This window comes from Lithobates pipiens, unplaced genomic scaffold (assembly GCF_037356315.1).
Source record: "Lithobates pipiens isolate NorthernLeopardFrog02 unplaced genomic scaffold, aLitPip1_a1.2 Scaffold_8, whole genome shotgun sequence".
Taxonomy (NCBI): domain Eukaryota; kingdom Metazoa; phylum Chordata; class Amphibia; order Anura; family Ranidae; genus Lithobates; species Lithobates pipiens.
This window is the reverse complement of record NW_027507903.1, coordinates 472,388,480-472,400,505: the sequence shown is the minus strand read 5'-3', so window position 1 is coordinate 472,400,505 and position 12,026 is coordinate 472,388,480. Positions and strand designations below refer to the sequence as shown.

General features: G+C 43.4%; 1 protein-coding gene across 5 annotated transcripts in view; it reads right to left on the bottom strand.

Moving 5' to 3' along the window:
* The window catches only part of PDE3A (phosphodiesterase 3A), a 307,110-nt gene that overhangs the window by 46,132 nt on the left and 248,952 nt on the right, over window positions 1-12,026 (bottom strand). For all 5 annotated transcript variants that reach the window (XM_077468665.1, XM_077468664.1, XM_077468666.1 and 2 more), the window contains 3 exons: window positions 4,789-5,049; window positions 3,809-3,963; window positions 3,378-3,493 (listed from right to left, as the gene is read on the bottom strand). In XM_077468665.1, coding sequence (XP_077324791.1) covers window positions 3,378-3,493; window positions 3,809-3,963; window positions 4,789-5,049 — 532 coding nt within the window. The remainder of the gene's footprint in view (window positions 1-3,377; window positions 3,494-3,808; window positions 3,964-4,788; window positions 5,050-12,026) is intronic.

Below are 12,026 nucleotides of genomic sequence, written 5' to 3'. Positions count from 1 at the left end.
CCTTAGCAGAAAAACATCCCCAAAGCATAATTTTTCCACCTCTAGGCAGCATTCCTCCTCCTCCAAACACGGCGAGTTAAGTTGATGCCAAAGAACTCGATTTTGGTCTCATCTGACCACAACACTTTCACTCAGCTCTCATCTGAATCATTCAGACGTTCATTAGATGGACCTGTACATGTGCTTTCTTGAGCAGGGGGACCTTGAGGGTGCTGCAGAATTTCAGTCCTTAACAGCGTAGTGTGCTACCTCAGGATGAACACTGAAGGGGACATTAACCACTTCAGCCCCGGAAAATTTTACCTGCTTCCTGACCAGAAGGACGTCAATTTTGTTTGGGAGCCACGTCACACGACCGCGCAATTGTCAGTTAAAGCAGCGCAGTGCGGGATCGCAAAAAGTGCTCTGGTCTTTGGCCAGCTAAATGGTCACGGGGCTTAAGTGGTTAAAATGCAAATCAATTTATAACTTTTTGAAATGTGTTTTTCTGGAACTGTGTTGTTATTTTGTTTCTCACTGTTAAAACAAACTTACCATTAAAATAATAGACTGATCATTTCTTTGTCAGTGGGCAAAGGTACAAAATCAGCAGGGGATCAAATACTTTTTTCCCTCACTGTAGATTACATACAGCGAGAATCTCCTGTTTACTTGGCGGCCTCTTTAATACAAAGTCCCGCCTCCTGGACAGGCTTCTATAATAGACAGAACACTGGTCCAATGCCGGCCCAGGAGACAGGACTTCCTATTACAGAGGTAGCTGAGTAAACAGGAGATTCTCGCTGTATGTAATATGACGGCTCTCATCCTGCCCCCCTCCCCATTCCCTCCTAGGCAGCCCAAATTGCAGTATTGGGGTATAACATGCACACACTATTTGCACACGATTTTCAGGTTGAATAAGTGTGTGTTATATGCCAATAAACACAGTAATTTTATTTGCCCCCCGATGAAGCTTACGGAAGAGAATGGTACAATTATTCTTTTATAATATACATTTTATATGTTCATATTACATTTTATATTAAACATTAGGCTGCCATGCCCCCACATACAGGTTCTGTGTCAGTATTACAATGTATGAGGATTGTACTCTAGTTAACAATTATAATCGAGATAGGATAATTGGGCTTCCTCAGTCAGTTTTGTTTGTAACACTTCCTACAGTGCCCCAGCAGATGATGATGCCATATTAATCATAAATGCTATAAAGAATAATAAACTGCAGTTGTTTGAAGGCCGGGACGTGTAGCTTTGAAATCGCTTTAATCTGTAAAATATTTTAATATTTCTGGCTGGGGCCAATCAGCACACCAGGTTGTCCTCGCCTCCGCTTATTGCATCGTCCATCAATATGACACTATTGGCTGACTCAGGAATAGCGCACACCGATAATGACCTCCGGGAGCAGCGGGATGAACGCTCACAATAACCTGCATAACATCATTCACAGATTGCCATGCAGTTATATACAGATACATATAGAAGCCGCGTTACGTTAAAAGCTGCGTAGTAAAAATCCTTGAAAAAATTAGTTCTTATTGAGTTCAGATTTAGGCTTCATGTACACGGGACGTTTTAAAATCTCTCCTGAACAGTGGAACTTGACAGCTAGTAACCGATTGGTTAAAAACGTCCGTTGTGCCCCGTTTACATGCCGTGTTTAGCCGCGTTTGCGTTTAGAATCGTTTTTTTATCTCTATTACATCTCCATTATCTCCATTACAAAAAGTGTTTTGTGTATCTCCATTAAAAACACCTATAAATGAAACATGGCTAAACACGAGTTACCACGTTTAGACGCGTTTTCACGCTGTTAAAGCATTTGGCGTTTCAAAATGCCAATAAATTTCCGTCCTAAACGCATTTTCTTTTTTTGCTTTAAAAATAATACCACTAAACTCAACTGCGCCTTATCAACTATAAACTGCTGCTGAAAAAAACACCCAACTGCTCCTAAACATCAGTTTATTAGCAGTAGTGTACATGAGGCCTAACAGAGCAAAATACGCAAACTACACAACAGATTGCTTGTGACAATCTAAGCAGGTAGGAGTTAACAGCAGTTTGATATGAGAACTTTTGACATCAGAATTGCGCTTCTCACGTGTGTCATTTCCTGCCATCTGAGACAAAAAAACAGGAAAAATTCTAGCTGTCTCCCACTTGGGATGATCGGAGTGATTTTGATGATTTCACTTTTGGCGAATTCTCATCAGAAATGGCTGCTAATGTTGCCATACATACAGCATTGGCATTACAAAAATTTCCCAGTGTGACGTGCGAATGTTGATAAACAAAAGTCACATGATCATGGTTGCATGATTTTTGTTTAATAACAATCAAGCCACTGGTCACAAGGTCAGCAAGGATATGGTGATCACATGACATTTGTTGATAAAGCAATGTGATCACACATGATGTGCTGAAATAAGTGATTACTTTATGCAGAATCGCCGGCCCTAAAAAGGGATGTCTTGAACGTTGCTGCAGTTACAGCTGCAGTGATGACCGAGATATTACCCTTCCCGTCCGAGGACATTTATAAACGCACCATGGATGGGAAGTGGTTAAATATACAGTAACGATGATGTATTAGTGTGTTTCTCTAATGCTTGAGTATTGTTTTTTGAATATTATAAATGCATGTATAACAATAACATACAAAATAGAAAAAAACACAAATATATTCTGTGTGATTGGCTTAGGGCACTGGAGAAGGAGGGGAAGGGTTGGGGGGAGAAGGGGGGCAGAAGGGTGCTGTGTTTAGAATTGTTTAGGATGCCAGGGAGGGGTAGCGGGGGCAGGGTACTGGGTAACCTAAGTCAGCTTTGCCACCTTTACGATACAATATCTGTCCACTTCAATATGATTCAGTTCATTTTGTAAAACAGTGTACTAAACAATTCCCCTTCACATGTTTCATGAGTATGGCAAGGAACAATGGACTTTTATGGACTTCCCACTATCCTTGTCCTTGTGCTGGCACTGTGCCTCGGCTATCAGTCTAAAATCTGGTGGTCACCAGCGTGTCCACACACTTCTATGGCTGGACTCGCCACATTTCATCCCCTGTGCCTGATTAGGAGAAGGTCATATATAACCCTCCCTTCCCATCTATGCATAGGTTTCCTCTGGTCAGTCCCCTTTCAGGTTATCTAGTCTTGTCTCCACTTCCTTCTGTAGGATTGCCTGGCTTTGTATGGCCTCATCCCATATACAGCTTTCTGAGCCTCCTGTATGCAGACATGTTACTCTTCAGATCTGCAATCATATTCCTTCCCTTAGTAAATCGAAATCTATTTGCTATGGGTGTCTGCGCTGTGTCATATTAATATCGCACTTAAAGACCTATGAGTAGTATTTAAAGGTCTTACCTTGCCTTCTTTTGGAATTCAGGTGATTGACATTAGACACGACGAATGGGGTGGAGAAGGAGCGGCTCTTACTGATGTTTACCAGAAGGTTGTTGTTCCATGAGTCGGAACTGCCACTGCAGAGAGATGATTGGATCATTACCAACATAACAACAACAACCTCCAAAGTTTCCTAAGTTATATCCATCAGGATTCGTAGAAAGGTCGTACAGAGGGAGCCATTTTCATCTTCAGGTGTTGTTCCCATGGTGCTCCCTACTCATAGTGCAACTTGTATAAAATGTGATCCCTCCTCCACCCACCAATTTTACACATTGTCTATACCCAACCATCCCTCAGAATGAACACTGGAGGGTACATAAAGGAGAGCCCAAATAGTCTGCTGGATCAACAGTTTTCATTCCACGCATACAGCAGTTTAATTTAGTTACCTTGAGGATGTTGTGTCAGTGGGCTTAATACTACCACTGCGGTCTCGTCTCACTGGCGCCGGTTCCAGGGTCGGTAATCCGGTGGCGGAGGTGGTTGTGGTCCAGGTTGAAGACACTCGGCGTAAAAGTCCCGATGGAAGACTTCTCCGTAACCTCTATAAACATGTGGGGGGACATAACAAGAGTAGTATTTCACATGAATTATTTAGATACAATTTGTTACTTTCAATTAAACAATTAGCTAATGTGTTACACATCAGCAACCAATCATGACTTTATTCTCCACGAGATGAAACAAACGGTCTTAGTGGTTGTTATGAGCAATGGCTTCATGTGGAGAATCAATCCCAGGAAGGAAATGTTACCCATAGAGAAATGGCTAGAACAGCCTTTCTCATCCTTTTGACCTTAAGTCTTGAGGAACCCCTGCTAAAACCATTTCAGGTGTGAAAATGCCCCTTACATTGGTGGTCAGAAGGCCACCACAAAAGATCATTGGTGTCTTGCCTCTCTCTGCCTTGGACAAGTGGTGTTGGTCCCGAAACTATGCAGGCTCCATCAAAGGGGAGGTCAATCAACCACAGCTCAAGGAACCCCAATCAACCATTGGAGAAACCCTAGGGTTCCATGGAATCCTGGTTGAGAATGGCAGGGCTGCTACAATTACACAATTATTCCCAGTGTTGCAATAAATTCCCAGTGCCATCCCATTGATACTACCCAAGATGATGTTAGGAAAAGGATATGAAAGGAAGTTTGTAATATGACTTCATGCTTTAGTTATAGGAGTAGGGGGATAAGGAGTCTGGTAAATTTTGTTTACTATTGCCATAGTTGCAGGAAGGAGATTTTTTTTTTACATTTTATTGACCATTAAAGCTTTATGAAACAAAAATGTCATTTGAAATAGGTTATCCTGCAGAACAACATTAGTAGCAAATATATAATATAAATAATGTATGCGTGGTATCAGTTCTGACCTTTGGTATAGTCATCTTCTCCCCCTTCTCAGAGCCCTCCTCGGAGTCGGAACATGTAGAGTTCTCACTGAAGGTGACAAGGGGGTTCACCCTGGGCTTGTGAATGGGCTGGAAGTTGAGCTGGGTGCTCAGGAGGTTGCTGACTGCCCTCAGGGAAGTGCACACGTGAGGTGGCAATGACGGTTCAGCTAAGAGGTCTGTGATGAGACCATGAGCTTCGCCCATAACAGCGATATCTACAGTGATGGTGGTACCTGAAGACTGAAGAAACACAACAAATTATACATCACTAAATCAAGAAGCCCCCCCCCCCCCTTCATTGTTTTTCCCATATATTGTGTGATTCTATTCAGCTCTTTTATGTATCAAGGGACAGACCCAGGAAGATTCACTCGACAGCAAACAAACCCTTCTACACAAATATGGAAACCACAAAAAAGATAAAAAATTCAGCACTAACACACAAAATTGTGTGTAACAAAAAAAAAAAAATAGGTTGAGAAAAATGTACTATAATAAATATTTTGTCCAGAAATTAAAATACCTAAAACACTTAAAAGAAAAAAAAGTATTATAAGGAAATAAGTCATTTTATAAACGCACCAAAGATTTACTAAGGGCTCATTTGCACTTGTTGCAATGACAATGCACCTGTGGTGCGATGCAGTGCCATTCATTGTGAATGGCACCCTATTGCACAGAGTGTAACACAGAAAGCACTACAAAAACAAATATACCATGCATTGTCATGCCCTGCTTTGTTTAAAAAGGGTCATGCACTTTTTCCATTCACTGTGGTACATTGGGAGCCCATTCATAATGAATAGGCAGCCTTGATCAATACACGCTAATGTGTCCATTAACGCACCGTAATGGAGCACTTATGCTTCATTGATATGTCCTATAAATTCCCGGAGAACAGATTCCTGTACAAGAAAGAGCAGACTCGTGTGGCTGGAATCGCAGGCGGCAGCAGACAGCTGGGAAGCCTGTACAAAGCAATGACAGGCTAAATAGCATAGCAGCTATTCACATGTATGAGCACATCTACTGATTACCCGTGGCTAGAATGATCGGCCCTGGACGCAGGTAGATTGCATCCAGAGCTGGTTATCCAACCCTAGCCCCAGGTACTGGTAACCACTAAGGCTAGGTTCACTCGATTGCGAATTGGATGTGGGTTGCCTGCATTCAATACGCAATAGCAGGAGATTTTGACCGGCTCTCTATGGAGCCAGTTCGCGTAACTCTGCAGCAGGTCCGGTGCGTTCATCTTTTAGGCAATTTCAGGTCCAAATTCAGGCCAAAATTCTGTCTGAAATTGGACCTGAAATGGTGAATGGGGACGCACCAGGCCCCTGCTGTGAGAAGGATGCGGCGATGGTGTGAACCCAGCCACCCCATGTAACATAGCTTTATTACATATTCATAAAAAGGTAAATACCGCGCTATGACCCAAAAAGAAAAAAACAAAGCAGCTGCTAGAGGTGAGATACACACAAATAACAAATAATATTAATAAGAAGCCCATATAAAGTTTATATTGCAAAGTCACCCCAAAAATTTAGGGGTATACATTTTTGGGGTGACTTTAAAATATAACCTTTACATGGGCTTCTTATTAATATATCGCTCTGTTCCCTTCCTCTTTTATATTCATTGATTATGGTATTCTAATGGGCTCATAAAGAATACTGATTAATATTATTTGTAACATCTTGATTTTGCTTCATATAGCTTTTTGCCACTTTGTATGGTATTTTTGTCTTCCTGTTTGTTTTGTATGGGTTATACCTGAGATTCCGGTTTTCGGTTCACATCGAGGCTTGGTTTAATATGGTTCTACTTAATGCGCGGTACGTCAATGCGTCGCCCTTTCCCAGACGATGTCATTGTATTGACGAAACATGCGTCGGGAAGAGTTTGACGTGCTGACGTCTCCGCGTACTAGGTCTCTTGGATGGGTGTCCATGTACAGCCGGCCGGCTATTCGCTATCTTGTAATTTTAACTCTGTAAGTGCAATATTTTATAAACTTCGTATTAAATTGTATAAACGTTATTACGCCATGGTGAGTTTTTCTTTTTTGGGTTACCTATGACCGCCACTGGAGTTTTTATTTTTCAGGAGAGCCTGTTGAATATTTCTTACAATCGGTGGAGTGTGGATCCCTAGAGATATCTACCTGTTTGTAGGATTGGAGGCAGCCGCTATACCTCTCAATGAAAGGCCCTGACCGGGTTTAGGTCACAAGCTTTTTCTGCTTGCTAGTTGGTAAGCCTTTATTTCGTATGGTGGTCACATATGGTGGTGGATTTGTCACGGAATATCACTTTGTGTTTTTTCTTCAACACTTCATTACTTCTCCCGGGAAATACTTGATCTATTAATCTGGATGGTTGTCACGGAGGGAAGAATTTATATATTGACTTTTATTTATATTTTTTCACATTAAGGATTTTCATTTTTTTCTTTTTTTCACTCTCATGATTTTTTATGTATTATTAGTCCATATTTTTTATCAATTTATCAATCTAATCCACTGATGGTTTAATCAATGCATCATTGTTATTTGTGATATTACACTGTTCCAATCATATGATACTTGATACTAGTGGTACTCAAAAATATTTTTTAGCGCTGCTACAATCTTTTCTTTATTACATATTCATCCTGCCAGCAGAGTGATTATTTTTCCACTTCCTGTAACAGGGTGACAACGCTGTTTACGCTGCAGTGAAATCACACATCAGTGCTTTCACCCTTTGGACAGGGGAGTCTTAGGTGGACAACATGTAGTTTCAGATGTACTTTAAGAAGGGGTTGTTTAAAAGACAAAAAGGGTAAAAGTAAAAGAAGGGGTTAAGTATAATTTTTTAGTCAGTTAATAGAAAGTAAAAGTCAAATTAGCATTGGGGGAGGATTTCTGTGCTATGGGACTAGTTCTGTGTTATGGGAGGAGTTCTATGCTATGGGACTAGTTCTGTGTTATGGGAGGAGTTCTATGCTATGGGACTAGTTCTGTGTTGTGGGAGGAATTCTGTACTATGGGACCAGTTCTGTGTTGTGGAAGGAGTTCTGTACTATGGGACCAGTTTTGTGTTGTGGGAGGAGTTCTGTACTATGGGATCAGTTCTGTGTTGTGGGAGGAGTTCTGTACTATGGAACTGGTTTTGTGTTGTGGGAGGAGTTCTGTACTATGGGACCGGTTTTGTGTTGTGGGAGGAGTTCTGTGCTGCAGCAGGAGTTCTGTGCTATGGGACTAGTTCTGTGTTGTGGGAGGAGTTCTGTGCTGTGGGAGGAGTTGTGGGAAGAGTTCTGCACTGTATAAGGAGTTCTTTGCTGTGGGAGAAGTTCTATGCTGTGTAGGTTTGCTACCTGTCTGGGATTCACCAGCACAGTCTGAGTTTTGGATCATGTGTCCGGGTTTCATCCCCCCCGAAACCCAGACACATTATTCAAACCAGACTGAGGAATGGGCAGTATTGGGGTACTCAGTACCATTCAGAAGATGATGGGAAGGAGGATTGGTGGTTCCCTCCCGGTCCCCCTCCCCTCACCCCTATTTTCTGGCTTTACATCCTCAGAGGATGTTGGTGGTATTGGCCTGAAACCCGGACACATTATCTAGACAGGACTGTGGGCATAGCTTCAGGGGGCCTGCCCTGCCTCCCTGTCACACATTTTTTGAACCAATTGGCTGTATTTTACTTCTGCAGCAGTTGAATGTCGGCTCTTCCTCCTATCCCTCCGGCTGGCTTTCAGCTGCTGCAGGAGTAAAAAACAGGGGATCTGTTATAGTAAACACCACCTCCACTGCCCTTCCTGTCCAGCTTACTCTTCCTCCTGCTGCCCCCTGGCTCCTGTGTGCTCCCATTTGCTTTTCAAGCCAAACTCAAAAGTTTTTGGGTTTGGCTTGAGGAAAGGGAGGCAACCTTAATAGTGTGGGAGGGGTTTTGCCTTGTTGTAAAAGTTCTGTGCTGTGGGAGGAGTTGTGTGAAGAGTTCTGTGCTGTGGGAGGAGTTGTGTGAAGAGTTCTGTGCTGTGGGAGGAGTTCTGTGCTGTGGGAGGAGTTCTGTGCTGTGGGAGGAGTTCTGTGAAGAGTTCTGTGCTGTGGGAGGAGTTCTATGCTGTGGTAGGAGTTAGTGTTGCACTGTGGGAAAAGTTCTGGGGGCTTCAGATAAAACCTGTTGACAGAGATCTTTTCAGCTCTCACGTATTGGGTGTGGCTTATAAGAACAGCTCATTTGCATATTAGCAAAACAGATTCAGATCTTAGTTCTAGATAGCAATAAAAATACAGTGGAACCTTGGATTACGGGCATAATTCATTCCAGGAGAATGCTTGTAATCCAAAGCACTCGCATATCAAAGCGAGTTTCTCCATAGAAGTCAATGGAAACAAAGATAATTCGTTCCTCACTGACTTCTTTTACATGAAATACCGCATGTGGCCAGAGGTGGGGGCGCCGGAGAGCTTGGCTGAACTCGGAAAGCCTTGGAAAGGCTCGCAAACACTCGGGAACAGAGTATTTCCATGTCATTCCAAACGGCTCCGATCCATTCCAAGTGTCCCCGGCGCCCCTACACCTCTGGCCAAATGCGATACTGCACCAGCCATTAACTTGAATTCTGCTAGTTTTGCAAGACAACACTCGCAAACCGAGTCAGAATAAAAAAAAAAAGGAAGAATACTCCTTACAGTTGTGATCATTGGGAATAATTACCCCCTTACAGATAGCTAAAAAGATCAATAGTGTCAGTGGTTACTCATCTGAGAGGTAGAAATCACGTATTGCTCAAAGAACCCCTAGCAACCTCTGGAGGAACCCTAGGGTTCCACAGAACCAAAGTTGAGAAAGCCTAATCTAGGGTACAACCGACTCATTTTGGGGATCAGGAAGGAATTTTCTTCCTCTTGAAGTAGATTGAAGCGTTCTTTATAAGGGCTCTGCGGATGCGGCAAGGTGTTTAGTTGTGTTTTTTAACCTAAGGACAGTAGCTATGTACATAGAAACAGTCAGAAATGATAGCAATCTAGTAATAGATCTCTATCACATTGCAGAACAACCCACTTCTAATTTCACGCTGCGCCCCCTGTAATCACCCCGCCCCCCCTCCTTATCATGTCTGTGCGTACATTTCAATGTGGGGGGAGCTGATCTGTTCCCACGACCACCAAACGCTGAGAAGTGTCAGCTCTGTCCACACTGCAGATCATCACACAGACAGCCGCGCCAATCTATCTCCCTGCTGTACAAATATTGCCGGGCCTGGAGCGCAGCCACTTGGCCACAGTTCAGCGTGTGAATTCCCGATGGTGCGGTCTGCACTGCGACTGTGAGAGCAACATTGGTGCCAGAGACAAGAAAAATAGGGAGACGAATTCCAGTCTGACGATTGAGAGAGAGACTTTATCTGAGTTCTATAGAATCATCTGACATCCTGCAGACCCACCGCCATCTTCATCCCAATAAGTATGTTGTGCTCTTATAGATATAAATGTTCTTGTGCTGGTACTTTCCCAGATATACAATCACCAGCCACTTTATAAGGTGCTAGTAACGGGGTGGATCCCCTTTTGCCTTCAGAACTGCCTTCATTCTTCATGACATAGATTCAACAAGGTGTTGGAAACATTCCTCAGAGATTTTGCTCCATATTGACATGATAACATCACGCAGTTGCTGCAGACTTGGCAGTTGCACCTTCATGATGCAAATCTCTCTTTCCACCACATCCCAAAGGTGCTCTATTGGATTGAGATCTGGTGGAGAACAGTGAACTCATTGTCATGGTCATGGACATGATCGCCAACAATACTCAGGTAGGCCATGGCATTTAAACAATGCTCAATTGGTACTAAGGGGCCCAAAGTGAGCCAAGAAAATACCCCCCACACCATTATACCACTATCACCAGCCTGAACAGTTGATACAAGGCAGGATGGATCCATGATTTCACGTTGTTTACACCAAATTCTGATCTGAATGTCACAGCTGAAATCGAGACTCATCGAGACTCATCAGACCGGGCAACGTTCTTCCAATCTTCTAATGTCCAATTTTGGTGAGCCTGTGCAAATTGTAGCCTCAGTTTCTTGTTTTTAGCTGACATGGGTGGCACCCGGTGTGGTCTTCTGCTGCTGTAACCCATCTTCTTCAAGGATCAACGTGTTGCACATTCAGAGATGGTATTTTGCATACTTTGGTTGTAACAAGTGGTTATTTGAATTAGTGTTGCCCTTCTATCATCGCTAACATGTCTACCCACCTCTGACATCAACAAGGCATTTTCGTCCACACAACCGCTGCTCACTGGATATTTTCTCTTTTTCGGACCATTCTCTGTAAACCTTACACATGGTTGTGCATGAAAATCCCAGTAGATCAATCATTTTTGAAATACTCAGACCAGCCTGTCTGGCACCAACAACCATGCCACATTTAAAGTCCCTTAAATCCCCTTTCTTCCCCATTTTGGTGCTCACTTTGAACTTCAGCAAGTCATCTTCACCATGTCTGGATGCCTAAATGCATTGAGTTGCTGCCATGTGATAGGCTGATTAGCAGTTTGTGTTACCAAGTAGTGATGGACGAACTTCCGACGGGACGTTTCGCGAACGCGAAATGCGAACGGACCCAAACGTTCGCGAAACCGACCGTTCGCCGCGGGCCCCATTGACTTCAATGGGAGGCGAACTTTGCAAACCTTCATGTCGAATTTGCGGCCACGTGGTAATTATTAGGGGGTAAAACGTAGTCCCACCATCTGGACAATGACATAATACATGTATGAGGTGAATTTGGGATCGATAACTACAAGCATTTTTATTTTATTTGGGAAATTGTTCTAACAATTCAGGACTATGGAGCTAATGAAGGCAATGGAGGAGAGGGAAGGTCAGGGACCAGGGTAGGCAAAGAAGAGGGTGCAGGAGATGATCACCAGCAGCGTGACATACCGGAATGACACATGCACCGTGATAGAGGCATCTGACAGCAGCACCGTAATACAGAGCACTGACAGCAGCACCGTGACATACAGCGCTGACAGCAGCACCGTGACATACAGCGCTGACAGCAGCACCGTGACATACAGCGCTGACAGCAGCACCGTGACATACAGCGCTGACAGCAGCACCGTGACATACAGCGCTGACAGCAGCACCGTGACATACAGCGCTGACAGCAGCACCGTGACATACAGCGCTGACAGCAGCACCGTGACATACAGCG